The sequence below is a fragment of the Wasmannia auropunctata genome, unplaced genomic scaffold (genome assembly GCF_000956235.1).
Source record: "Wasmannia auropunctata unplaced genomic scaffold, wasmannia.A_1.0 LD336076.1, whole genome shotgun sequence".
Taxonomy (NCBI): domain Eukaryota; kingdom Metazoa; phylum Arthropoda; class Insecta; order Hymenoptera; family Formicidae; genus Wasmannia; species Wasmannia auropunctata.
Window position 1 is genome coordinate 2090254 of NW_012026814.1, and position 25681 is coordinate 2115934.

Below are 25681 nucleotides of genomic sequence, written 5' to 3' on the forward strand. Positions count from 1 at the left end.
TATATATATATATATATATATATGATCAAAGCACCGAGTCTAATCTACGAAATAAAAAGGTTCCAATGCAACAAATGATAAGATTTCTCTCTGTCGTGCAAAGTAACATTGAGTTATAAACTACCACGAGACATTGATATAGGATATCTATCTTTTTACAGAGAGCTTTATAATGATCATATAATAAAGATATAAATATCTTGACACTCAAAACAAGGTAAAAAAAATTCTCGCAGATAATTCATACTGCAATATTGCTTCCACTTGAAAGATTATAATTTATAATTCTACGGTAAAAAATATTGCACTTTATCTTCGCGGCATGACAAATCAAAATACGCGCACGAGTGAACGTGATAATAACATATGTGCGTATATAATCTTTATCTTCACTCGCAATTTTCTTCGATATTTCGCCACGACGAGGCACGATGAAACGCACATGCACAACGCGAGAGTCGCACATAGAGTCCTGACGCTTTCAAAATAGAAAAAAAGCGGACTGCGCCTATAGCAATTTCAATGTAAACACTAAAAGTGATAATGCCGATAAGGAACACACGTTTCTGCACATTCACATAGCTCGAGGGTGACGTCACGCGTGCGAGAAACTTTTATTTTCCACTCGATAGAACTTGACGGGTGCGCGCAATTTTAATCCATACACGCCGCGCAGCTATCATCGAAAAATGAAACGCATAATAAGCGACGTGCCGGAGTAAATACCTGGGTCCATATCCCGTCGAGCAGCACTGCAAGGACAGAATATCATGAGAGAAAGGGCGAGAAAGAGAAAGGGGAGGGGAGCGAGAGAGAGAGAGAAACAGCTGCGTGAGAGCACGTGCCGTGCGGTACGCAACGTAATATGTACGCGAGCTTGCGTTTACACGCGGAAACCGCGCGTGACGGCGGGCGCCGAGGAGGACCCGTGCCGCGCGATTGCACGCGGACAAGCGCGACGTACTTATACCTACGTACCTTCAATCAGGGCACCGATATACGAGCGGCATTGGCAGCGATGTCCCTGCGTTCAGTGCAATCAGAGCGACTCGACGAGACTCAGGCGCATGTTGTGCGCGCTCGGCGTCGAGCGATTCGCTTGCGGCGCGGAGCGATTGGGACTGCTCGGCCCGCGGAGAGCGCGCGTCCACTCGTCAGCGCCTGGCCGTGTCGACACTCCGCTCGCCCGCCACGTCATGTCATATGTGCAGCATGCGCCCGCGGAGAGGTCTCAGTGGCGGATAGGAAAGATTCTCGAAGCCCCTCTTTAAGACGAGTGACGACGTAGTTTCCGAGAAGCGACGAGGAAGGAAGGAAGGAAGGAAATCCCAAGTGAGAGTCCGCGGAGTCTCTGTGCGGAGAAAAAGATTGTCAATTCAAAAAGGAAAAGAGTACTCGAACGTCGTAAAGTCAGTGAAGCACAGGATCGATATACGAACTTTTCAGAAGCCAATCAATTCCATGTAAAGTAAAATGCAAGGAATCGACGAAGGAATAAAGTAAAAGCGTGTGTTGAATTAAAAATGTTTGAAAATGAAAATAAAATGTGGGAGTCGATCGGTTTAACTTCTGAGGGGCTCGAATATTCGAGTGTCTGCGCTTTATAATAATTTCAGAAGCGAGAGAACGTCCGAGTTTAAAACTTTCATGCGACTAGAAATTGATTAGAAATCTCACTTTACTCCAAATGACTTTTAGTTTGTGAGGTAATAATGGTAATATATATATGTGTCGCCGGTCACCTGTGATTTATTCGATGCTCTATATATACGAGAACAGCGAGTGCTGCCATCCGAGATCCGTCGACGAACTTTCTGGCTTGCCGCTGCTGATAACAGATGACATTCGAATGCTGAGCCTCGAATTGATATGTTATTCTTTATCTTCTGTGTATACCTACGTTTTGCAAACATGAGATAAGATAAATAAACATATCCATTAGAAATATTTATAGTATAATAGACATCATTAGATATTGTTAGGCATTGCATGTGTGCGATCGAGGTTAAAAGGCTTCTCGAGTCGAGCCTCGTGTCTAATTCCAAATTTGCTGTCAGAAGAGTCTGGTTATTGACTCTCGCCGAACGAACGTGGCAATAGGCGATAGGAAGGGAGAGACAAAACTCGGACTCTCCTCTCCTCCGAATGTCACTCTTGTCGATTCCTCGGCCAATGGAAAACCAGTCTGTCGACACGCGGAGCCGTCCAGACACGACGCGTTTTCCACCCGGAAGCGAGGATCGGCTCGGTGGCGAAGGCACGCTGACGCGCCGTGCCTGGCCTTACAACAGCTGATGCGCGGTGACGTCACTAAAACAAAGCCATGCGCGCTCGGCTCGGCGGCGCGGCGCGGCGCGGCGCGGCGGAGCGCGAGAGACGCGAGCGCGAGTCACCGAGCTCGCCGTCGCACCGAGCGAGTGCGAGTCGTTCCGCGAGGCGCAGAGCGGACGCACACCGCGCACATTCGGCGTCCGCGGGCACGGCGAGGTGCGCCCTGCGCCGTCTCGGTGGTGTTTGCGAGTGTCGCTCGAGTTCGGTCCGTCGTCGTTTTCGACGTCGTTGAGCTAGAGAGAGAGAGAGAGAGAAAGAGAGAGTCCATCCCCTCGGCTGCCTCCCTCGGGATGCCGTTCATATCCAAGGACTGGCGCAGCCCGGGCGAGGAATGGGTGAAGACGGTCGAGGGCTGGGAGAAGAAGAAGATCCTTGAGTGCGCCAACAACAAAACCCTCTCGCTTCTCCTACGGTACGTCATTGTCCCTCGCGCGCTCTCTCTCTCTCTCTCTCTCTCTCTCGCTCTCTTTCTCCGCTTTCTACGTCTATACCGATCTCTCCCTCTTCCTCTCATGCTCCTTCACTCCGCCGTTCTCTCCCGTTCTTTGTTTCGTCTCGCGACTCGCGGCGCACAGCTGTTATTCCAGCGTTTACATCGATCCGACTGACAGCTCCGTTTGTTTACATGCGAGCGCGCGCGAGCTCACCGATTCCCTTTGTTTTCCGCGAAAATGCGAGATTCATTCGAAATGCGGCGAATCATCGTTCGCGGTCCCCGGGGACTTGGGAATCGAATTCTCCCTTCGTCGCGGCCGTTACGTTTATATTTGCGCGTCTCCCGACTCTTCTTCCCCGTTTTGCGACGCGTCGCGGTTTACATAACGAAACCTCTAACAGCAGAGTACAATTAATTCCACGCATCACGCGACGTCTATAAAAACAAGATAAGAATGTTGTCACTCCGATTGTCTAACTCGAATTTAATTGCCCTCGCTGCTGATGTTTTTTTTTTTTTTTTTACGAACAACCAGCTGTCATTCTCGGCCCCAATTCAGTTCACCAGCCACAATTTATGGATGATCCGATAGACCGACGGACACAGTATATAGTGTCCTTGCGCGAGTCGATTTGCTGATCCTGCGGCCGCGAGCGACCCGCGGGTGATACCATGTTATCCGGCTGGCTCGCTCACGCGAGATACAGATGATTTTCAAGTTTGCGTGCAGAGTAGCGCATAAACATTATTCAAATTTACACTGCGACACGTAATACGTGTAATGCGCAACGCGAAGTCGCACACCAGCTCGTTTCTCCTGGCTCTTCTATATTTTTTTTATGTAGAAGCAACGCCGCCGAGAATGTGCGACTCTGTACTTCTAAAACGCGAGTCGAATCCGTGATTTTTTTCATTCACTCTGTGAATCGACTCGCTTCGAGGCCGAGTGATATCAATAAAATAATATCAAGGAGCTACCTGAATGTAAAACCGTCGTTCTTTCGGCGCGACTTCGGGAAAATGCAGGAAAACGTGAGAGTGTGGAAAGGGCAGGCCCTATTGTATATCCAGTCATTTTTTTTATCGCGTTATCTCCGTTCCTCAGGCTGACGTGATTGAGGCTCGAATTGATCGCCGATGCTCCGCGCCGCGGCTCGTGGGTGATGCCATTTCTCTCTCGCCTCGTCGTGGAAGTAACTTTTTAACTCTCTCTCTCTCTCTCTGCAACGCGTTACAAATGTTATATTATTGAAATGAAAAACGCGCGAGATTCATTCGTAATTCACAGGCGTAAACCGTTTTCAATTGCGTTTCGTCCTCGAATTATAAAATTCCGCTTAATTCGAAGGCGAAACCCTGCAGGTGATCACTCGCGTTAACGAGAGTAATTAGCTGCCTGTGACATTTTCCATTTTTTTTTTTCGATAGAAAATAAAAGTGCGAAAACCTATTTCTCTTTAAGATTGCCGCGGATTGTGAAATAAAAAAAAAAGTGATTTCACAGTCACCTCGGCGTGTATCACGCGCAAAAATCACGCAACAAGGAGCTCGCTCGCATTGAAATCGATTCACGTGCGCCGAAGATTTTTATCAACGCGATCAACCTGAACCGTTTTACGAGTACGTGTTGGAACTGATCGAAAATCGCGAGAACGGTGTCTCAGTAGGCAAAAGTTGCGTGCAAAAGAGCGAGTCTATTATTTCCTTTTGTACACGGCGTTGTGTATCTCGCGAAAGCAATTCGCACTCGTCGGTTTCTTAACATTTCAGTTTCCTAAGAATTAATTGGGCGCTAATAAGAGTATTGACGTTACGGTATTGTTTTTCTCCTGGGAAAGAACGTCGATTTCGCTTGAGAGTATTCGACAATAGTACGAGTCGATGTTTCAACTTAAATTGTGTCGCATTCTTCTAACATCTTGATTTTTAAAGGAAATATAGTCTTTTTGAAATAATAGAAGAAAAAATGTATAATATATAAGATTTTATATAAATCTTACATTAATTCTTTCAGAATTAAATCGTCGCAAGTGTAAATTAAAGAATATATGTAAATATAAATATATTATAAAAACTATCTTTCTTTCTCAAGCAATTGGAAAAACGCTAGTTTTATTTACGACTATTATTAATAAACAAATTATTAACAATACAAAAATTATCGTAATTCTATTTTGTCTTCAACTTTCTAAAATTGCGTAGTTCGTAGTGATGCCACTTTTAAAAATACATCCCTGCTAAGCAGGAGATATATTGACTGCGTCTATAAAAACTTTTTCGCTAACGAGAGAAATTAAGTTAATAGATTCAAGTTCTATTTCCGTAATTTTCTAAAAATACATCGCTACTCATTTTTTTTTTCAAATATAATTACTGCAATTTCAAAGATAACTCAAGCCTACTTCGAACTTTACACCCGATTTCCGTACACGAGTTCAGAATTCATATTAAATTACAGCTATACAGCCTGTAATTAATTATCTCTGAGATCTGTAGAAGACACATCGGTGTCCTCGGGAGCGACCGCCGGTCGCGCATCGCGATCTCTTCGACCGGATATTGAGGCCCATTGTGCTCGTTGCACCAGTTGTGTTTGTGGCCGTGACAGACTTAGATAATTAGAATCGCGGCGTATATCAAGAGCCGGCGGCGCGCGCTGTCTAAGAATCGCGGCGCGGATTCTTTGTTTCCGCTCGCGGGCGCACTGCATCTCGAAGCAGCTGGTAACCGCGTAAACCCCCCCCCCCCCCTCGCGACTTATTATACCGCCTCGTAAATATCGCCGGTGTTGGCGAGCGAGCACCAGCACGTGTGTAATCTTATTGAGTGCGATACGCGATCGATCATTCTTGCTGCACCACCCGCGCGTTAATTCCGCTTGTAAACCTCCCGCGACGAGAGTGAATTACAATTGAATCGTTCGCACGAGGCAGCTGCGTTTTACAACGAGCGCAAACTCGTTGGGCCACGATTTTATTTTCGTTCAATTATGCGCGTTATACTAAATTCATATACGTTACACGGTTTTAGTGCAGCGCATTAATATTAAACGATAACTTTCCAAGGCGCCGAGATCTGACTGATTTCTAGATTGCACTTGGCCAAAAGCTTTCTCTTTTGGGGAGTCCGAAGGCGAGTCTCGGCGCTCCTTCTCGGGGAGAAGTGCAATGTAGACTCAACAGCGATTCTGTTATAATCGTCTGTTTTACGGATCCTTATGCGCAGCGCGGCAGTATGCCGATCGATTCGCAACGCGATCGCGATAATTGCTTCTTATTATTATACGCTTCCGTGACGGCTGAAAGTTTTATAAGGCAGTAAAACGCTGCAGTAATACGCGCTGCTTCTGCGCGTTATACAATGGTCCCGGCTAAGGCTGGACTACTTCTTCTCAGTTCTCACCTGAAATCCGGTGATTATTAGTTTGCCGTAAGTTCAATCGATACGCATCGACATTCGACGGCGCTTAACGCTTAATTGCAACTTAACTCCCTAACTCCGAATAACCGATAATTCGCTACATAACGCACGCGAGGCGCGAGAAGTTTGTTAATTTGCCGCGAGAACCCGCTGCAGAGATTTGCAATTACGTGCACTCTGGACATAACACTGCGACGTGAACATTCTAAACAGATGACACGAGTAATAATTCTGGAATTTAATATTACGTACGTTACATATTTATTAATCGTAATTACATTAAAATCACGATACCTAATTGCTTCGAACGTCTCTCGCATTTTAAAACAATCAAACTATATATATATATATTTAATTATATTTGCAATTTATACATAAGACTATCATCGATACGTCATTCAACTCTTTATTCTCGTGTCGCGATACCTACTTTCATTTATTACTCGCCGGATGAAATGTGCGCGAAGCAGATGCACTCTTTCGCTCGCGATGCGGATGTATGCACTTCGCGTTTATTTCCGTTAAATTGCCGCCAGACGCATGGTGAACATTTGGCATTTCTCATGTTGTGCGGAATATTTATTCTTCAAGCCCGCGTGCAATCCCGCGTGTCCCTCGCAGTTTCTAATTAACACCACGTGCGTGCATGCGAGTATGCATCCGGATTTTTTTGCGAATACAAAAGTCTTGTACACGTTATACACGTATTTATGCGCAGCACGCAGCAACACCGACAACCTGAAAAACTTTCATTAGTGAATTGCGTTGTATCGTAAATACTTTTATATACGCGAGCGATACGTTAATTCATGCACATTGAATATTCCTGGTTATTAACGATGTCGTCTATTTTTAGAATAAAATATAATAGCGCGGCATTACAGTTGCCGGGAGAATGTTGTACATAACGACCCAGTTTACAAATTTTCTTGATAATTAGTATGACGTTCACGTAATGATTATTTCGTAGATTACATTCGCAGAAACGTAAATTGCACAATGGACAAGCGGCATTGCGGTTTTCTGCTGTAAAATATACGAGAACGCGCCACGTTCCGAGATTTAATTTGACGTTCCGTTACGGTCGAGAAATCGAAAATTTCCTCTTTATATTTCCGTACATAGCTTCGAGACGTTTGGATTTTACGAAGGAATGAGACTATTGATATCGCATGTGAAACTCACACAGTGGTTGCGCAGGAGTTTCGACGGGGCGCTCGACTTTTCGTCGCGCTTTCTCGCACTCGCTCCAAAGAAATCGTCTCGCCCGGTCTTCTGCTTCCATGCGCTGGGTGAAGACGAGCTGCGGGATTAAGATTAAAATTAAAGTTAATAGAGTTAGACTTGGATTGGAAATATATTGTTGGAAGATGATAATCCAGTAGGTCATTCATATTACATTTATGATAACCGTAATATTAATTGTTCGACATTGTTGAAAAGAATGCGCTCCTCTCTCTCTCTCTCTCTCTCTCGAATTCCTAGAATAATTCAGCAATGCCGTCTGTATACCTACGAACTTCAATACGCGGATTGACTCGAACGGAATTGATCGCATTAAAAATTCAAACAATCTCTTCTGAAGATGTAAACAGAGTTAAAGTACGAATCGTGCGCTTCGACATTCGTCACCGACGAGCGTCGCGGGTCTGTTTGGATTCCCCGCGACGGTACTCGCGCCCCGCGGTTCTCGTCGACGGGATCAGGCATCCTTGAGCGGGTATCCTAGGTCGAACTCTCAAAAACGGGAAAATACTGGCGCGTGTCTTGCCGGCGCGGAAGTGGGTCGCGACCCAGCTACTAACGTGACCTGTGCCAATTCGCGATTCCCCCTCGCGCAGTATATATGTACCGTACCCCACGCAGCCTTGATAAATTCGGTTAGACGGCCTCTTCGCCATGTGGACTCGAGCGTCGAAGCTGTCGACCGCGATATTTCGCTCTCGCGAGATTCGCAGCGACGACTGCGAAACTCAGCGGGGAAATGGTATATATATATATATGCGGAACGACGAAAACGTGTCTTGCATTTCCTTTTATCTTTGCACGCTTAATGTAGAGGACCAGCTCTCTTCAATCTCGTCAACTCTACACTTATCCGTTCGTATCTTCACAAAATGAGCGTGCAAAGTATTCGAAATTAAGAGTCTCTTCAAATACGAAGAATTTCCTCCTGCGAGAGAAATCCATAAGAGACTTTTATTAAGCTCAAAGGCATTTTTATGAAAAAAAAAAATATATATATATATATATATATATATATATTTGCGACGAGATCGGAGCCAGCTTGGTTGTTGTGGATTAATATGGGGCAGCTTTTCTGCCGATACTATCACGGCCGCGCGCTGCACGTAATGATCCTGATACAGTTAGACGAAATGACTAAGGAAAGTACACAGCAGCGGGGCTGTACTTGCGTGCGGAAGGATCTGCGAAGGCCGGTGTTTTCTCCGCGTTTCCCTCGTCGCGGCTTTAACATACGGCCGATGCGCGCCCGCGCCATTATTTCGACGATTCAACCGCGTATGTACAGCCGCGTCCTACGCGCGTTTTCCCAGCGCCCGGGACGGGATTATAAACGTGGTGTGTGCGCGCACCAGCGGGGCAGGGTCGGTGAACTCGGTGGAAGTAAAAGTTTTCGTACCGGCCGATCTCTATATATTCGCGAATTAATTATTCGCGCGTTGCGAGGTACAAAGCCGCCGCCCAGTATTTCCTTCCGTGCGGGATTATCTCGTGTAAAAAAATCACCGTTATCCGTCTTTATCGTCCAGCTTACATACCAGCCTGACCCGCGAGCGTTTGTCACGGAACGAGCGTTGCATGAACTGAAACACTAAGTACGTGATAGAAACGTTATTGAAACGAGATATTGAAGCACTAAAAAAAAAAGATATATACGTCAGAAGGAAATAAACGAAGATAGCAAATGTAAAAATGTGTTATGTTTTCAACATTAAAGTGTGTATTTTATAGTGACGGGAAGAATAGATAAAATTCTTAATAAGGGCAATAATACACGTACTTTTTAATTCACGTTTTGTCCAAGCAGCATTCCGGCTTCTTGCGCTTCTTTTGCGATTTCCTCTATTCTTGGCCGATCGTTTAGTACGTATACATGTGTACACATCTCGAATATCTCGTTTCACGACAGTCCTCGAAAACAGTTGTTTTTCACATCCTGTTGAAATAACAGAGAATTTATCAGGCAGTCAACAACGGAGCTATATCCGATCCCAAATTCGAGCGCTTCTTGTATGTACAACACGTACACGAATACACTCTCTATACAGCTGTTTCGTTGCCGAAATTCCGTCACCGAAATTCCCCGCGTCGCTATACAAGCCTATAAACTTTCGACGTCGCGTCGCATTTCCCAAAACTTACCTCCGCTTTTTTCGGAATCTTTATTGGGACGTATCCAACTCGACCGTTTTGTATCCGTAAAAGTGAAACGGCGCGGCGATACCTCGAGTAATGCATAGGATGCATTTGCGTTATACTGCACACATCGGTCCCCGTGTATTGCGGAGAGCTAAAATAACCGATGTCCTTCTGCGGCTAGCTAGCGGAGCTAGAAAGAGAAATAAGAGAGCGAAGAGACCGTAGAACTTTCCAAGCCATATTTATCTGCTATCAACGTATTGTTACTTATAACTTCGAAACTGTGTCACTCACGGCTAATAATTTCTGCGCCGCTGCGAAAATGTTATCGAGATAACATTTAACGGCCAGAGCAAAAGTTGTTTCATCATATTGACTCGCGGAACAATGTGAAATCTCCGAGATTATAAATTAAATATAACGCCCAAAATGCAAAGTTTCACGTTTTCAATTATTCATACGCGACTCGTAAATTATTAATGTTTCTTGTTTTTTAATAGCTCAATCAACATCTCTGCTCCGATCGCTTCTATTGTTGAAACAAAACGAGCGATTCTCGACAACGTGAATACAACGTAATATGACGTCAAGCAGTATATTCCGGTATATACGATACGTTCGTCCTTCTACCCTCAAGCCATAGAACATTGACGTGACATTGATCGTTCCAGTTGCGGAGTTATCGATATTGTACAACCGGGGGATTTTCCGCATTTACGGCTCTTTATTCGTATATGCATGCATATTATACATACGCGCATGTCTGCAGTTGATCTCTCCCGTGTGGTGCGAGCGCTACAAGTAGTTACATAATCCTATGGACTAATGGTATACGAGATCTCTTCCTCTCACTCTCTCTCTCTCTTTCTCCTGCAACGTATGAGTGTATTAATGCAAGGTCCCCTATATGGGCGCGATTCGACGACCTTAATCCGGCCGAGCCCGCGTGCGAAAGGGCAAGGGCATGTGCATCATCCGATCGATGTATTAAAATCGAAAACGCAGCTCTCCCGCATCTCCAGTCCCGCTCATGCGGAAAAATCACAAATACAGTCCCCGCACGCGAGGCTGTTGCATGTGCGAATATATGCACGAGTTAATGCACAAGGTCGTCGTTGCGTCCCTATAATAGAACGTTCGTCGCCGTGACTGGCGTAGACAGAATCATAAGTGCGACGAAAAATGCATTTACACGTTAAAGAATAAGAAGAGAATTATCTTAGCATATTTTAAGACGCTCAATTCGAAGGTCTATAAGAATTTGAAACGACGATAAACTTTCTTCAGATTTTGCAATAATATTTGCTGAAAGTTCTTCATGTAAAAAAAAGGATCAAATTCTCGCTCGCATTGCATTTGTTTCGAGAAATATTTCCTAACAAAAATTGTCCGAGAAATTCTACTATGAATGATAGAGAGTATATTCAAGAACGAAGAAATTTGGCATCTCGCGATTCTATATATTCAAATCCGAACGTAACGTTGTGCCAGATTCTCGAATCTCTGCAGCAATTGCAAATCGAGGAATTTCAAAGCTTTGGAAGAAATCGAGTTTCTCGATGCGGTTTTTATAGCTGAAAGCATGAATAATCACCCGGGGAAGAAATCGGAACGCATTATGTGCAGCGCGGAGTTCGATTCCTATCTTCATATCGCGGACTCCGTATTTTAAACGGGCTTATGAAGGACCGAATTTAATTTAAGTATCGATCCGCGCGAGTGCTTTGAAACTTCAAAATTAGCGAGGATGGCCGCGATTCGCGTTCCCGAAAGAATATCTCGCGCGAATTAATCTCCCGACGACGTTTCGCAAGCTGAGAATAAATGCACGTTGACGCATATGTTTCTCTTTCTTTATATGAATAGAACGCACTGTAATCTGGTGACAGGTTAAATAACCGATGTCTATTAAGAGGATATAGAGTCATCCTCTGCGGTAACGCGCGGCGTCTAATGCGATTTGCCGTGCAATCCCGATTTACATTTTTCCGCTTCCTCGGACTTCTCATGCGCGTCGCGACTGAAATAAGAACGTTATTGTAGTCGATGAAAGTGGCCGTTAATGTCCACTTACAAGGTGTGTCCACGTTAATTATGATCAGCGTGTGTTATAAAGCAATTACCGTGGACGACGGCGGTGAAGGTACCACTTTCGAGACGGATTCGTCGTGGCCTGTTTAAAATGATTATACCGTAGAGATGAACACCTACGCGTGGTTTCCTTCTTTTTCGTTAAATGCCAACACGATGATAATATCAATAACTCACAGTCACTTAGTAACGTATTTACTTTTTTGGACCGCGTTATATAGATATAAATTAAAGGTTCATTATTTTTCTTATTGAAAACTATATTACCGTAATATTTGGATAAATAAATAGAAAATATAGAATTTCTTGTGAGAAATTAATATTATTAAGAATTGATCATTCTTATCCAAGTATCTAGACTTGAACTAATAATTAAACTAATAATTATTATTGATATTATCTTATTGTAATTATTAGAAAAGCTTTTAAAAAAAATTACAATATGATATTCTTACTTTTACTTTAAATACTTGCGAAACAAATGCTGTACGAGGGACTATAAGGAAATGAATATAAGTCCTGTGAAGTTGTTTCTCGAACATTACCTGCCACGATAGTCTTTCCCATATAGTTCGGATCGAAGCTAACTCCGTCGAGACGTAGCAGCCGCGAGTTCGCTGAAACCGGTCGCGGTATATTGTGCCATAATTGGGATCCGTATATTAGTGCCACCAGCCTCTCGCAGGAAGTATCTTCTTCGCACTTCTATACAACATGAGATAAATCATAAGTTTATAAGATAAAATTATTCGACAAATAAATAAGATAATTCAAATTTTCGTTATATGTTACATTTTGTAATTGAAATGTGAAAACAAGTGAACGGAGCAAAATACTGCGTACGACATTTGTACTTTATTTTTTTTTTTTATTGAAAAAATTCAACGTTTGCGTTACTTCTCGTCTTAATAAGTTCTTTGAATCTCAACTAATTTTGACGTGTCACGTTTAAAGAGCGTACCTTTTCTTATAGTGGCGAAAAAGATGCCGGCGACAAGAAGGAGAAGGACAAGAAGAAAGGTGAGTAGCGCAGTCCATATTGAAACTTGAGGACTTATCGATTCCAGTCGACGTGAGGCCTTCGTTAACTATAATTATAGATCCGAGTTTATTATAAACTTTTTTCTCTTCTTTGTGTCATTCTGTCGCGGTATTAATGATTTGAGTCGGCTGTCAAGGCTGTTCCTCGAATAATATATCGAGAAAATAATATATCAAGTAAATGTTTTTTTTTTTTAATCTCTTCGTCGAGCAATGAGAGCAGCGTTTTCGATCGAAACAATACCCGTGAAGATCTTTGGAGTATTTTTCTCAAATTTCAGAAAACGCCGTCCAACCACACTGTCACATCACGCTGAAGTGTACACGCGAGGTGAGTGACTCCTTCCGGCCCGGTCTTAATTTAGACACAACCTTGTGCAAGAGGAAAGAGACTGGGATTTGAGCCCGATAGAGACAGGTTGAGTGCGGCGAGTAAGAAAAAAAAAGCCAAAAGATACCAGTAACAAAACTGTCGACGGCTCTTCTGTATCTCCTATACTTAGAGCGTCGTGTAGCGAGAGCGAGGGATCATTATCCGCGTTCCTAAATTTACAGATCGCCGGCTTCAATGGGCTGAGCGACGCCCTGAAGAGGCTGGATTTCCTATCCGCGGTGCACGACTGCCGTCGATTCAATTACATAGTCCGTCTCCTGGATCTCCTGGTCAGTCACAGGATGGGCGGCCTCAGCGGTTGCGCTCAGAGAGTGCTTTTCAATATGCTCGAGGAAGTCGCTCTGGAAGGTAAAAGTGTCTTATCAGTTTTTATGGAAATAAATTCTTAAATAAATCCGTCATGAAATTCACCTAGCGATTTCACGATATTTCTCTGCTCGTTGTTAATATCTCTTCTCCCGAAGGAAGAGTGAGACGAATGTTATTCACGATGTACTGACCATTGTTTCAGTGTCACTGTCGCAACAGCAGACGGGAAGACTCCGACGTCTTATAGAGAGAGTTCGGGCCTTCAGCGCTGGCTGCTGCTGGGGCGGTAGACCTTTGGGCTCCGTTATCCTCTGGGAGAAGCATAAAGCGGCACTGGAGAGAATCCTGCAGATCGCCTCGTCAATCACCATCACCCAGGTAACGTGAAAAAAAAAATTACATTAAGGTAATTAGTGATTGCGGAGAAAACCTCGACGTGACGGGGGCTGATCGATAACGAACGGAGTCGTTGCAGCCGGACGAGGAGCAGCAGCCCCAGTGGTCGGACCTGCCGCCCGAGTGCCGTCGGGAGATCCTCTTACGCCTGAGCGATCCTCGGGACATCGAGGCCTCGTCCGAGGCGTGCGAACATCTTGCCGTTCTGGCGCAGGAGCAGCGAATCTGGCGCGAGCTCGCCCAGTATCATTTCACGCCGCAGCAAATTGCCACCACCAGACAGAATAATCCGGGGAAAGACTGGAAAGCCATATTCACCATCGCTCGGAGGTACGGCTTGTTCTCTTGTGCGCGATATCTCGGATCTCGGAGAGTATGCCGCGAACGCACCATCTCTCTAAATTTTTTGGAGTGAATCTCACTCCAAAAGGTTGAAAATACTGCCACTCAAGTGGCCGAGTGAAACAGTATTTTCAATCTTTTAGAGCGAAACTCCAAAAGAGTCAAAAATTCACTCCAGAGAATTTAGAGAGATTCTTGGAAACTTGGCGTTTATCATTTGTACCTCTCTTATATTTTGTCTGTCTATTCTCCGTCCACCAGGTCGTTCGGATTACGGGAGGAGTACGCCGAAATGATACAGCTGTGCCGCAATTGCCGTTGCCTGTTCTGGCGGTCCCTGGGCCATCCGTGCATCGCCGATCAGGACCCGGCGTTTCAGGAGAAGCTGGCGGACGTCGACCAGGCGTCGCTCCACGTGCCGATCCCTCCGCAGACCTTCCTGAAATTTTTCTCGCTGTGAAAGCTTTCGCGACGCGTACCGCGTATCGTGAGAGCGCGCGTAAGGATGCGTGGTGTGTAAACGTGCGGGGGGAAAAAAGAGCGGCGACGCGTAACCGCCGCTGTTGCGAATGATTGTTTTAATCTCGACGAATGCTGCGTGCGTGTGGGGAGAATATAATAGAATTTAAAGATGTTGCCGCTGCACTTAGAGAGACTTTAAAGGCGTTACCTTCTGAAAAGTATATACATATATATATATATTTAACTCGAGATACATTCTCTCTCTGTTCTCTCAATATACCGTATGAACCTGAAAGGGATTAGATATCGGTGCTTAGGGATACGTCCTTTGTGGAAATTCGACGCCGACCTTAAAACGAATATTCCGGAGGCCTACTCATATCCGACGAAACGAGCTTGAAATACACTTAAGAGCCTCAAAAGCCGCCCAGGAAAACACAAAGACACGTGCCTGCCACAAAACGCCACCCGATGCGCGGATCACTAACTTCTCAAGTGCTAACTTCTAATTGCTTCATAAATGCAACAACTCGAGTTTCGTTCGGCGGAAAAGCCGATTCCGAGCTCTTTCTCTGGCCGTGATATTAAGTGATATTCCCTGACTGATTTCCACCTCATCAGGCTCATTCTGTATCTTGATCGAGTGCAATTGGTAATTTTTTCTTTTTTCTGGTCAACGGGATCTCCCGTGTAACACGAGATCCCTGGATCTGGTTTCCTTTGCTTCGAGATTCCTGTGGCGTGGATACGTTCGCGCAAGGAAAGGCACAAAAGTAATCCTTCTTTGATTTTGGTGAGCTTTTAACATGTTTTGTATTCGAGATATGGGACACGTATTTTTTTTTCTATACGTGTCCATACTTTTAAGAGGTGAAACACTCCTGTGAAACAAAATTGATTATTTTCTTTCGAAGCGAATATACTTTGAAACTGTTAAAGATGGAAAAAATATTTTCAATAAAAAAGTCGAATGGTTTCAAGAGTACTTTATAATAATAATACAGAATTTCTTTTTGAATTTGTAAAAATCTCTTTTTGGGCAAAAAGATTTAAAAAGAATTCTTTTTCGTCATAAAGTACTCTTGAAACGAACTTTATTTAAACTTCAACTTTTTCAAAAATGTTTAAAAAATCTTTTATAACTTAGACGATATTCGCTTCGAAAGAGAATAACGGATTTTCTTTTAAAGGGATGTTTCACCCCCTAAAAGTGAGCACATAGAGAAAAATAACATGTTTTAATCTCGAATACAATATATTAAAAGTATAAAATCGAAGGGGGAGACACTTCCGGCCTTTCCCAGCAAGAATGATAAAGAAAAGGATATTTCCATTATCCTTCGAGTTACGGTTGTAGAATAGATACTAGTCGTGTAACGATGTTATTTGCGGTGAAAAGGAAAAAGAGAAAAAAAAAGTCGTCGCGCGCCCGTTCAGAAAGATCGCAAGGATGATTACAATCGATTTACACCGGCATGCTGTCGGTATTATTCCAAGTCGACAAATGACTACGTGTGATTATGCGGTAGCACCCCTCGAGGTATCGTCTTCGCTGATAATAGTATCAGTCTTCGCAGATTCGTTAAAAAAACGCTGACGCGAAATCTCGAGGCAGATTCGGCATTTTGCAGCGAGAGCCACTTCTTTCGTTACCTGGAACGAGCTCGATTCTAATTTAAAAGAGGCGAGGAGGGGGGGGGGGAAGAGAAGGGAATTTTTAATTTGCTATCGCTCGCGATGAAAGCGCTCTAGATGTCAAATTACTTTTTTCGTATACGATCTCAACGAAGACAATCGAGGATTATCCTCATCTTCCGTCATTACAGAGGTCATTTCGCCGACGGTTAAGACGGATGCGACGCGTGGAGAAGTAAAGGGATAAAATAGAAAGGGTCGTTTGTACCGCTTGAAGCATTTTTAAAATGCGACGCGTATACTTCTCGGTGCAATAGAGAAACGCCGTTTCTCAAGACGCTGTTTTTTTTTTTCCTAGCGTATTTCCAACGCTCTTCGCGGCTCCGTCGCATTTCGTATTTGCATTTGGATCAACTGTGACAATTGCTGAATTCTCTGCATTTGTGTATTATAGTTTTACTCTCTCTCCAACTGGGGCGGAACGTATATATATATAAGTACGTTCCATATATCTCACGCCGAAAGACGTGTGTGTTGCGCGTCGACTTTAATTCATAAACGCGAAGGCTGCTGTCTTTTATGTGCAATATTTTTCTATTCTCTACTTCTACTTTTACTTCGCGGCGACGTAACGAGATACACAAGTTCCCTCGGTCCAATCTCCGTCGCGGGAGGGGAGGCTTCTCTGCGTCGAAGCTGCGCGTTGCTTATAATTGCGAGTTTCCACGGGGAGGGGGACAGCTCGACCGGGTCGTCCGACGAGCGTTGCGTCGACGAGCGTGTATACATTAGCTAAAACTGTACAAAGTACAAAAAACGTGAACCATCAATTATATATATACATATATTGCGCGGGGAAAACAGACGCGGACGGCGCGGGCACCTGCGCGCGGGGTGGTCCTGGCCGTCGCCTATACAGGGTGAATCGTAGGCTGAAGCAATACCAGAGAGATGACAGCTGGCGTGCGCCTGAAACTTTCGGTGTTCCGTATGTTCGTTTTTATTGCGAGGTCCTACATTTTTGCATTATTATAAATATAAATATATACTTATCGCGCCCGCGCGTGCTCGTGTATACGTTCACATTCGTTCGAGCTGTGTGTTAAAATTAAGCCGCGCGCCGACGGGATTTCCGAGGAAGACCTAAGTTACGATACATAATTATTAATTAATATATATATATATAAATGTGTATAATATTTAATAAGCGAAAAGGGAAAACAGAAATTGCACTGCTGTACCTAAATCGGATAATGAAAAATCATACTGCCAATCGTAAAGCCGCGCGGATGCTATTGCATTTACACAAGAGCGAGAGAGAAAGAGAAAAGAGAGAGACATTTACGACGTTTGTGCAAAACCTTTTTCCGCGTAGCGATCGACGAGACGTTTTTTTTTTTATATTCGCCGTTTTATTATTACGTATAGCCGAAACTCTTGCAAATCGCTGCATGACTTAAGAGACGTATACTAACCTAGTCACTGTGTTATAAAGGGACGAAAAATCGCGCGTCGGTCGAGCGCGACTCGCTGGAAGGGACAACTATGTGTGGCGACGAGCTCCGAGAGAGAGAGAGAGAGAGACGAGAATCATCTGTGGCAGCTCATACTGTGTATGTACATTAATAATTCAACGAACTTGGTCTCTGTAAGGTATATGTATATATAAATAATATATGACTATATCGAGGCGGATCTTGCGACCGGGGATTATTTTACTTACGTAAGCCAGATGTGTAGAGCAGTGTTGTGCAAAATATGCTTCAAAATAAACTTTATTTAAATATATACGTGACGTCGCTCAATATAAACCCCTGCACAGCGCGCATCACTTTAATTGTAGCTCACAATCGACGTTTTTTTTTCTCTCGAAACGCGGTTCCTCATCTCGACTGGCTCAGGTAAATTAGTAAGAAACTGTTTGAAAACTCTATCTCACGTATGTATATAAATTCGCTCATCTTACAGGCTCGCATTGAACTCGAATTGTAGTTACGATTAACTTGTTAAACTAGCCTGTTAATCGATCTCGTTCATTCAGTCGTATCGGAGAATTTGTTGTTGTTACTACACGCAGTTGTCTAACAGTCCCACTGCAAGCGCCCCGAATAAGAAGCTCCCCTTTTTTGAATCGCGCGAGAAAACTCGCGAGGGCACCACGTAAAGTGTCTCCCTCTTTTACCGACTATCAACGCCCGATAAAATCTAATATTCGTCCGGAGAATTGGCAGATGGTAAATTTCTGAAGCATGCGATTTTACCGACACGTATATTAGCGGGTCTCTTTCGCAGACCGTTCATTTCAAACCGTCTTCCGTTATAAGAGCCGGTCCCTCTTCCAGATTTCTCTTGCGACTCTTGCGAGGTCTAGCGATACAGCTGTTGACACGATCGGGAAAAGCGATCCGGCAGCGATAAACCGTAAGGGCCTTACGATAGGGATACGTCGAGTTTAAACCCGAACTCCGTCGCACGAGGCACACACAAATATGTCAGGCGAGGGATCGGTGAGGGGCATCGCTGCCTTCAGCAGAAGGGAGTACGACGACCACCGGGAAGCTCTCTCGTCGAGGAAAGAGTGGCCCGGCATCAACGTCAGGCCCGGTGAGAGGGCAGATTTATTTAATTACAGCTAGAGTAGTCATTCGAATTCCTGGACGACAACGTCAATTTTGATTTCCAGATTCACGCGTGATGCTGAACGTGCCGATGCTCGTCGCGGAGCTGTACCGGCTGGTGCCCTACAAGGACGGCCGCTACGTGCACTTCCACCCGTTCAATATGCCCAACATTAAAGTACGTAAGATCGAGCTGGTCGGAACCGTTACGAATGTCAGGCGCAATGTCAATGATCTGCTTCTGACAAGTAAGGCAAGAGGCATGTGGTGTGTGTGTTGTGTGTGTGTGTGTGTGCGTGTGTGTGTGTGCGTGTGTGTGTGTATGTTTGTGTGGTGTGCGTGCGTGTGTGTGTGTGTGTGTGTGTGAGAGAGAAAGAGAGAGAGTGCGACGAGATGTATGCGAGAAGGCACTCGACCTTGAACTTGAGTTTTCCTTGCAGTTGAGGATGGCACGGGAGTGATGCGGGTTAATTACAAATTAAGCCAATATCTTTGCGAGTTGAAACAGCGGCAGATGGTAGACGAGAGGTACGGGATACAAGCTGGCAATCTACGGACGAGCGAGGCGAAGGCGAGCCCAAAAAGTTGCCCGAAGAAGCTCCCTGCGACACGCCCGGGATTCTCTTATCCACGCGACGTGTCTCCGCGTGACATAGCTGTAAGGATTTGAGGGGGAGAAGCGTTGAAAGTAGCCAAGTTACAAACTCGGCGATTTCCGTATGCGACGTGTAAGAATGAGATTGTTTTCCAATGGACAGGTCCTGGAGAACGAGTGGCGTTCGGAGACGAACGACGGTTTGTCGGGTAAAGAGATCCAACCGTTCGACTACGTGTACGTCACCGGATACCCGTGTCTCGACACGAACTTCCAAAAGATACCGGAGCAGATCACGACGGAGTTCATCGAGAACGCGAGACTGACCGTCCTCGCGATGTCCGTCGTGTGCATCTCCGAGGAGATGTACAATAAAAAGTTGTTGATGTGGATAGGCAAGACTATTCGCCAGAGGTACACCGACAATAAAGGCTGTGTCACGAAAAAATAAACAGTCAAAAGTCTGCGAAAATTATTTTAAGAATGTACGACATATATATATATATTTTTTATAAAGATTTTAATATATTAAGTATATATTGTTAAATCCACGACACATTATTGAATTTATTCAATCGTTACGTGAATTTCCTTCAACCTCCGAGATATATGAAATTCAGTAGCAGTTTCGATCTCCGCGCGTTATTTTCTCGAGCACTTGTCCGCGTCTATTTTACGTTGATCGTAAAAAGCGCGGCGGGAGGAGACGGGAGAGGAACGCTCGGGAATGACGAGAATTGCTCGCGAGATCGGTAAGAGAAACGCGAACGGAATGAGAATTTCCTGAATGCAGGCGGAGACCGCCTAGTGTAATCCGTTCTTAACAGATGCCGCCGCGTGAGAGCCCCGAGGAGAGAGAGAGAAGCCGTGCCGGGCCGCCCCGCGCGCCGTCGTTCCTGCTGCTCTGTCCGCCGTCTGCCGTTCGCGATAGTGTGTGTGTTTGCACCGCCCCGTGTGTCTGCCTCCGAGGATGGCCGCGATGCTGTCCAACTGTTCGCGGCTCGCGCCCCGCGTGATCACGCGGAGTGGCGTGTTGCGGGCCGAGGTGAGTAAACGACCTCTCTTCCCTCGCTCGGCGCCGACCGCCTCTCCTCGCCTCGCGTGCCTCGTCCGCGGTGCCGACCGCGGTGGAGCTGCGGTGACGCTTGCTCGTCGCCCTGAAGGGTGCTCGCCGTCGTCGCGGGTCGTCCGCCTCCGGACGTTCCGCTCGCCTCCCCTCTGGCTTTACGCTTAACCGCGACGACGACGGTTACATAATGCGCGCACCTCTCTCTCTCTCTCTCTCTCGGCCCGACGATACCCTCGCGTGATTCACGGCGGTGCCGTGGTCTGTCAATCAAGCGAGAGAAGTCTCACTTGTCTCGCCAGGACAAAATCGGTCCACGACCAAGCGCCTGGACATCGCGAGCGTGACGTCGACTCCTTCCTTCTTCTTCCCCCCCCCCCGTTTCTTTCTCGTGATTTTCACGTTTGAAACGACTATTTTTATCCCCCCCCGGCAAGGCCATACCGCGCGTCGGCATTTCATAAGAGATCAATCGCTAGCTTTTTCTGACCCGGTGAAAATCAGGACCCAGTTTTCACCCGTGCCGCATAAACGCGTCACTCTTCGTATGTCGAAATAAGACTAACCAGTTCCCTCGTTCATTTTGCAGGTCGCGAGATCGTTGTGTAGTCAAGGTAAGGTTAATGAGAGATGATAAGACACTGATAAGACCGATGAGATAAAAAGCGCGAGGATTTTGAAAAACAGTTATGAGAGACAACAAGTTTGAGTTCAGGAGAGAAGCTCATCGTAGCGGAAAACGATTAATTGTGACAAATCATTTTTATAGGGCGCACTGTAGTTATCCACGCCGAACACGTGCCCAATGCCAAAGCTCTGTTGTGAGTAGCGTTATTTCGTGTCTACACTTACCTATATATTTTTGGTTTTAAATCGCTAATGTAGAGAAATTCAATAACAATTTTGTATAATTTTCTATTGCTTGTATCATAATTTTTCGTTGCTGCGCTAATTAAATCAATTTTTCAATTCTGGAAACGGAGGACAAAAGTAGAAGGATCAAAGACTAAGGTGTTCTTTTGCTTGCAGATGCAGAAAGTACAAGGCAAATCATTACTGGATAAATCAAGCGAGACATATACGTTCAACTTCAGCATTATGTAAGGCATCTTATATATCCTTGTTGGGTAAAGATTGAAGATTTAATCTATTCATGTATAAATAATTTGTATTATCTAAACAGGGGAGATCAGAGAAGTTGTAGTCCCTGCGTTCGCCGAAAGTGTGAACGAGGGCGACGTGAGGTGGGAGAGGAAGGTCGGCGACCAGGTGAAGGAGGACGACGTTCTCTGTGAGATCGAAACGGACAAGGTACGTATCCTAGACTTGTTGCTTGTTTTCTTTCGAATTAAATGCCATTTCCGCCAATGAAGAAGTAACTTTAATCTCGGTTTAACTTACTCTTCATTTTTCTCTAATTCTTAGAACTGGAAAAGAGATGAAGAGAAAGTTGAACCGAGATTAAAGTTAATCTACGTCGGTGGAAATTAGGGCTGTTACTTTTTACTCACTTTGAATGTTCCATAAACTTTGACCTTTCGAAGTTTAAGTTAAAAATGCCTACGAAGTTTTGAAGTTTCGAAGTTTTGCAAAATACATTAAAAATTTGAGTTTTCTTAATTGGATTGTTTTATTGATCATTATCTTTCCTTATTTACACATGCATCAAGTTCAATCATTAATTCGTAATATTTCAGATTATAATACATTCAAATTTTGTAGGAATAATTTTCTATATATATTCTTTAATATTTTCTGAATAAATTTATCCTTTGAACAAATTGTATTTTTCGAAACTTCGAAGCTTCGAATGTCGGAAGCCTACGAAGCAAACCACCTAGTGGAAATAGGCATGAAACGCGAGATAGGAAACTAATCGCGATTATTGCGAGGAGAATATTATCCAACCTTTCAACCGTCTCTGCCCGCAGACTTCGGTTCCCGTACCGTCGCCCGGGCCCGGCGTCATAAAGGAGCAGTTCGTTAAGGACGGCGACACCGTGAAGCCGGGACAGAAGCTGTGCACCATCGACATCGGTGCGACAGGCGGTGTCGCGGCCGCCGAGCCCGCGGCGAAGGAGCCGAAGCCCGCCGCCGCGCCGAAGCCAGCCGCGGCGGCGCCGCCACCGGCGCCGTCGCCACCCCCGAGCGCGGCGGCCCCGCCGCCGAGGGCCGCGGCGCCGATTCCGCCCCCCGCCGCTCAACCGCCGCCGCAGCAGGCGCCCATCGCGTCCATGCCGGTCGCGGCTATCAAACACGCTCAGGTAAGATGTGAACGATTGTTGTGTGAATTCGGAAGTACCATGAAAGAACGGTTGGACTCTTTCAGTCGTTGGAAGGCGCGAGAGTTCAGCTACCACCCGCCGATTACACGCGCGAAATAATCGGCACCAGGACGGAGCAGCGAGTGAAAATGAACAGGATGCGTCTGCGCATCGCGGAGCGTCTAAAGGACGCGCAGAACACGAACGCTATGCTGACCACGTTTAACGAAATTGACATGAGGTAATAATTTCAAGAAATCATCGCTTTCATTTGTATCGAGCGTACACAAAGACCTTATCTCTCTCGTTCTCTCGTACGAAGACACGCGTATCATGTTTACGCGCGCTGTTATCTTTTCTTATTTAACGTACATCATTAATTCGCAGCCGTATTATGGAGTTCCGCAAGACGCATCAAGACACGTTCACGAAGAAGTACGGCATCAAGCTCGGCTTCATGAGCCCGTTCGTCGCGGCCAGTGCCTACGCTCTGAAAGACCAACCCGTGGTGAACGCCGTGATAGACGGCACCGACATAGTGTACAGGGATTACGTAGACATTAGCGTGGCGGTCGCGACGCCGAAGGGGCTCGTCGTGCCGGTGCTGCGCAGCGTGGAGAGCAAAAATTTCGCCGAAATCGAAATCGCCTTGGCGGCAATGGGCGAGAAGGCCAGGAAGGGCAAGATCACCGTCGAGGACATGGACGGCGGCACGTTCACGATAAGTAACGGTGGCGTTTTCGGCTCGCTGCTCGGCACTCCCATCATCAATCCGCCGCAAAGCGCGATTCTCGGGATGCACGCCGTCTTCGACAGACCAGTCGCCATTAAGGGACAGGTAAAGGTTCACCGAAATGCGCGCGAGATTCTTTCACTTTTCGATTCTTTAAAATTTGAACCTCTAATCTTTTAATATTTCAATTTAAATTAAATTTAATTTTTTAATCTTTCAATTAATTTTTTTATCTTTTAATTCAAATCTTTATTTAATTCTTTAAGATCTTTCAATTTAAACCGTTAAAACCCATAATTGCATCACAAAATTGCTCTAACGAATGTCCTTTAATTTTTTTATCTTTCAATTCAAATCTGTATTTAATTCTTTAAGATCTTTCAATTTAAACCGTTAAAACCCATAATTGCATCGCAAAATTGCTCTAACGAATGTCCGTATTCCCAGGTTGTCATTCGGCCAATGATGTACGTAGCCTTGACGTACGATCATCGGCTGATCGACGGACGCGAGGCTGTGATGTTCCTAAGGAAGCTCAAGGCCGCCGTGGAGGATCCTAGAATTATCCTGGCTGGCCTTTAATAACCTGGGACACGTTTGTCGCGCGCGTTAACGATACGTACGACGATCACCGTTGGATTATACTAAGCAAGAGCGCGACGCGAGAGTCTGGAAACTCGGCAGGGGAGCAGTTCCCGTTTCCGGAAACCTCTAATCATCGGAGCGTCCCCCCCCCCCCTCACACCTCTCTCGGAGGGGACGTTTCTCAATACCTTGTTTCGAATACCGTCAATCCTCCACCGCCGCACGTGGGACGACGTGACGAGTGCAGTCACAAATATAACGATAAGCAAAACTGGTGGTCCCGTCTGTTATTCTGAATTCTCGAGAAGTATCTCGTATTAAGTGAACGGGCGTTCACATCCACACTTCCTGTGTGCATCGCCGGATGATGTAACATTTGCTATTGGAATCTCTCAACGCAAAACCCGATTTGTTATTGGAATTTCTTTCAACAGGGGATACCCGATAACGATTTGCCGAACCGATAATCGCGTTCCCGCGAGCACCCCCCGTACCTCTGTCGCGCCACACCGACGGACGTCGAGTCGGTGTCGAAGAGGGGCGCGGAGAGGGGGGCTGGAGCCGAGGGGAGGGCTAGAAGGTACTTATCCCAAGTACTCTAGATGTAGACCCACAAGCTAAAATAAAATCTCACCAATCTAAGTCTCCTTAGCGTGTTGTTGAATTGCGCGTGTCACATCGCGGCTGTAGAATTTAAGTGAACTCGACAGATATTGATATTTAAATACGCTGATTGAAGGAGGGGGGGGAGGGGGAGGATTTGTCGGGAAGTTTCGCACTCGAGGGAATTCACGACTTGTAAATCAAAAGTTATTTATTAAATAAAATTAAAAAAAAAAATAGATCAATCATGTCGGCATCAATGACACGTGTTTTTGTAATAGTGATATGTATAGGAAGGAATGCATGAGAGGGGGAGAAACGTTTGACGCGTCAATGTACAAAAGTAGAGCACACTGCCAAGTCCTGCGACGAAAACATTTTCATCGTAAGAATATTTGATTACGATCCCACTCGCGCTGGTATTGATAACAGCGCGAGTGCTGTCTCGCGACGTTTCCATCTCAAAAGTCAGACCGCAGCTTTATGCGTGAGGATGTGCGAATGCTCTTTTTAGTCCCGCATATTGTAAGATACATTGTATATCGTTCGATACTGTGTACTTAAACGAGGAAAACGCATATAAAGCACGCTGAATTGAACATCGAATCTCGTTTCATTTTAATGATTGCCGTTGGCGTAGATCGTAAAATTAATCGCTGATTTAATAATAATATATAATAATAATGATGACAGTTATACAAATTGATTATCGATTAAGTTTTTTAGGGATTTTTAAAAGTATTTTTTTTTTTTTTACATCAATCATCAATTACGACTTTGAAAACGAGGAAAAGTGTGATGAATAATTCTCGCAGGTAATAATTTCCCCGGAATTTTTCCTCAATCGTTTCCAGTGTCTGTCAATTGAATACGTTTTTACATCTTTAATTCTGTTCAGCTGACAGATTTGATTTTATATATGCAAAGTGTAAAAAAAAATTTTTAATTTCCTACGAATTTTATGGACGTTTTTATT

General features: G+C 44.9%; 5 protein-coding genes across 13 annotated transcripts in view; 3 read left to right on the plus strand and 2 right to left on the minus strand.

Moving 5' to 3' along the window:
- The window catches only part of LOC105449242, a 7400-nt gene extending 5191 nt beyond the window's left edge, over nucleotides 1-2209 (minus strand). Inside the window, exons 1-3 of one of the 7 annotated variants that reach the window (XM_011688331.1) lie at nucleotides 1743-2209; nucleotides 979-1351; nucleotides 727-752 (exon numbers count right to left, since the gene is read on the minus strand). In XM_011688331.1, coding sequence (XP_011686633.1) covers nucleotides 727-736 — 10 coding nt within the window. In that variant the 5' untranslated portion in view covers nucleotides 737-752; nucleotides 979-1351; nucleotides 1743-2209. Of the gene's footprint in view, nucleotides 1-34; nucleotides 233-291; nucleotides 371-393; nucleotides 540-562; nucleotides 676-726; nucleotides 753-978 lie in introns of those variants that run through there. The other 6 variants (XM_011688329.1, XM_011688332.1, XM_011688335.1 and 3 more) reach the window with 6 other exon arrangements.
- A 218-nt stretch (nucleotides 2210-2427) lies between these two features.
- LOC105449244 (F-box only protein 32) lies at nucleotides 2428-18029 on the plus strand. Its single transcript, XM_011688337.1, has 7 exons — nucleotides 2428-2743; nucleotides 12636-12682; nucleotides 12985-13034; nucleotides 13259-13445; nucleotides 13609-13784; nucleotides 13882-14132; nucleotides 14406-18029. Exons 1-7 carry the CDS (start codon nucleotides 2622-2624, stop codon nucleotides 14602-14604), a joined length of 1032 nt encoding a protein of 343 aa, XP_011686639.1. The 5' UTR covers nucleotides 2428-2621; the 3' UTR covers nucleotides 14605-18029.
- On the minus strand, nucleotides 6425-13243 carry LOC105449243. 3 transcript variants are annotated; one of them, XR_974316.1, is made up of 7 exons: nucleotides 13162-13243; nucleotides 12624-12750; nucleotides 12208-12367; nucleotides 9213-9368; nucleotides 8832-9023; nucleotides 7373-7490; nucleotides 6425-6925 (listed from the first exon to the last, which is right to left on the minus strand). XR_974316.1 is itself a non-coding variant. In XM_011688336.1 (5 exons), exons 2-5 carry the CDS (start codon nucleotides 12227-12229, stop codon nucleotides 6709-6711), a joined length of 513 nt encoding a protein of 170 aa, XP_011686638.1. In that variant the 5' UTR covers nucleotides 12230-12367; nucleotides 12624-12693; the 3' UTR covers nucleotides 6425-6708. The 3 variants fall into 3 exon arrangements, 1 of the variants encoding a protein (XP_011686638.1); XR_974317.1 differs by lacking the exons at nucleotides 12208-12367; nucleotides 12624-12750; nucleotides 13162-13243 and adding an exon at nucleotides 9575-10443; XM_011688336.1 differs by lacking the exons at nucleotides 8832-9023; nucleotides 13162-13243 and having other exon boundaries at nucleotides 12624-12693.
- Nucleotides 18030-18530: 501 nt separating the features above from the next.
- On the plus strand, nucleotides 18531-20134 carry LOC105449249. The gene is made up of 4 exons (XM_011688347.1): nucleotides 18531-18845; nucleotides 18925-19107; nucleotides 19300-19517; nucleotides 19618-20134. Exons 1-4 carry the CDS (start codon nucleotides 18731-18733, stop codon nucleotides 19903-19905), a joined length of 804 nt encoding a protein of 267 aa, XP_011686649.1. The 5' UTR covers nucleotides 18531-18730; the 3' UTR covers nucleotides 19906-20134.
- A 255-nt stretch (nucleotides 20135-20389) lies between these two features.
- On the plus strand, nucleotides 20390-25311 carry LOC105449248 (dihydrolipoyllysine-residue succinyltransferase component of 2-oxoglutarate dehydrogenase complex, mitochondrial). Its single transcript, XM_011688346.1, has 9 exons — nucleotides 20390-20499; nucleotides 21110-21134; nucleotides 21290-21341; nucleotides 21550-21620; nucleotides 21704-21831; nucleotides 22452-22784; nucleotides 22850-23025; nucleotides 23172-23622; nucleotides 23965-25311. The coding sequence occupies exons 1-9, from the start codon at nucleotides 20425-20427 to the stop codon at nucleotides 24097-24099; spliced, it is 1446 nt and encodes a 481-aa protein (XP_011686648.1). The 5' UTR covers nucleotides 20390-20424; the 3' UTR covers nucleotides 24100-25311.
- The last annotated feature ends 370 nt before the right edge of the window (nucleotides 25312-25681 follow it).

Coding starts and splice junctions, on each gene's coding strand:
- LOC105449249 (XM_011688347.1), top strand. CDS start 18,731: ATGTCAGGCGAGGGATCGGTGAGGGGCATCGCTGCCTTCAGCAGAAGG. Junction 19,108..19,299: donor CAATGATCTGCTTCTGACAA/GTAAGGCAAGAG, acceptor TTTTCCTTGCAG/TTGAGGATGGCACGGGAGTG. Junction 19,518..19,617: donor TGTCTCCGCGTGACATAGCT/GTAAGGATTTGA, acceptor TCCAATGGACAG/GTCCTGGAGAACGAGTGGCG.
- LOC105449248 (XM_011688346.1), top strand. CDS start 20,425: ATGGCCGCGATGCTGTCCAACTGTTCGCGGCTCGCGCCCCGCGTGATC. Junction 20,500..21,109: donor GTGGCGTGTTGCGGGCCGAG/GTGAGTAAACGA, acceptor TTCATTTTGCAG/GTCGCGAGATCGTTGTGTAG. Junction 21,832..22,451: donor GTGAGATCGAAACGGACAAG/GTACGTATCCTA, acceptor CTCTGCCCGCAG/ACTTCGGTTCCCGTACCGTC.
- LOC105449243 (XM_011688336.1), bottom strand. CDS start 12,229: ATGGGAAAGACTATCGTGGCAG. Junction 7,491..9,212: donor GACAAAACGTGAATTAAAAA/GTACGTGTATTA, acceptor TTAATCCCGCAG/CTCGTCTTCACCCAGCGCAT. Junction 6,926..7,372: donor AACTCCTGCGCAACCACTGT/GTGAGTTTCACA, acceptor AAAGTTTTTCAG/GTTGTCGGTGTTGCTGCGTG.
- LOC105449244 (XM_011688337.1), top strand. CDS start 2,622: ATGCCGTTCATATCCAAGGACTGGCGCAGCCCGGGCGAGGAATGGGTG. Junction 13,035..13,258: donor CGCTGAAGTGTACACGCGAG/GTGAGTGACTCC, acceptor CTAAATTTACAG/ATCGCCGGCTTCAATGGGCT. Junction 13,446..13,608: donor CGAGGAAGTCGCTCTGGAAG/GTAAAAGTGTCT, acceptor CCATTGTTTCAG/TGTCACTGTCGCAACAGCAG.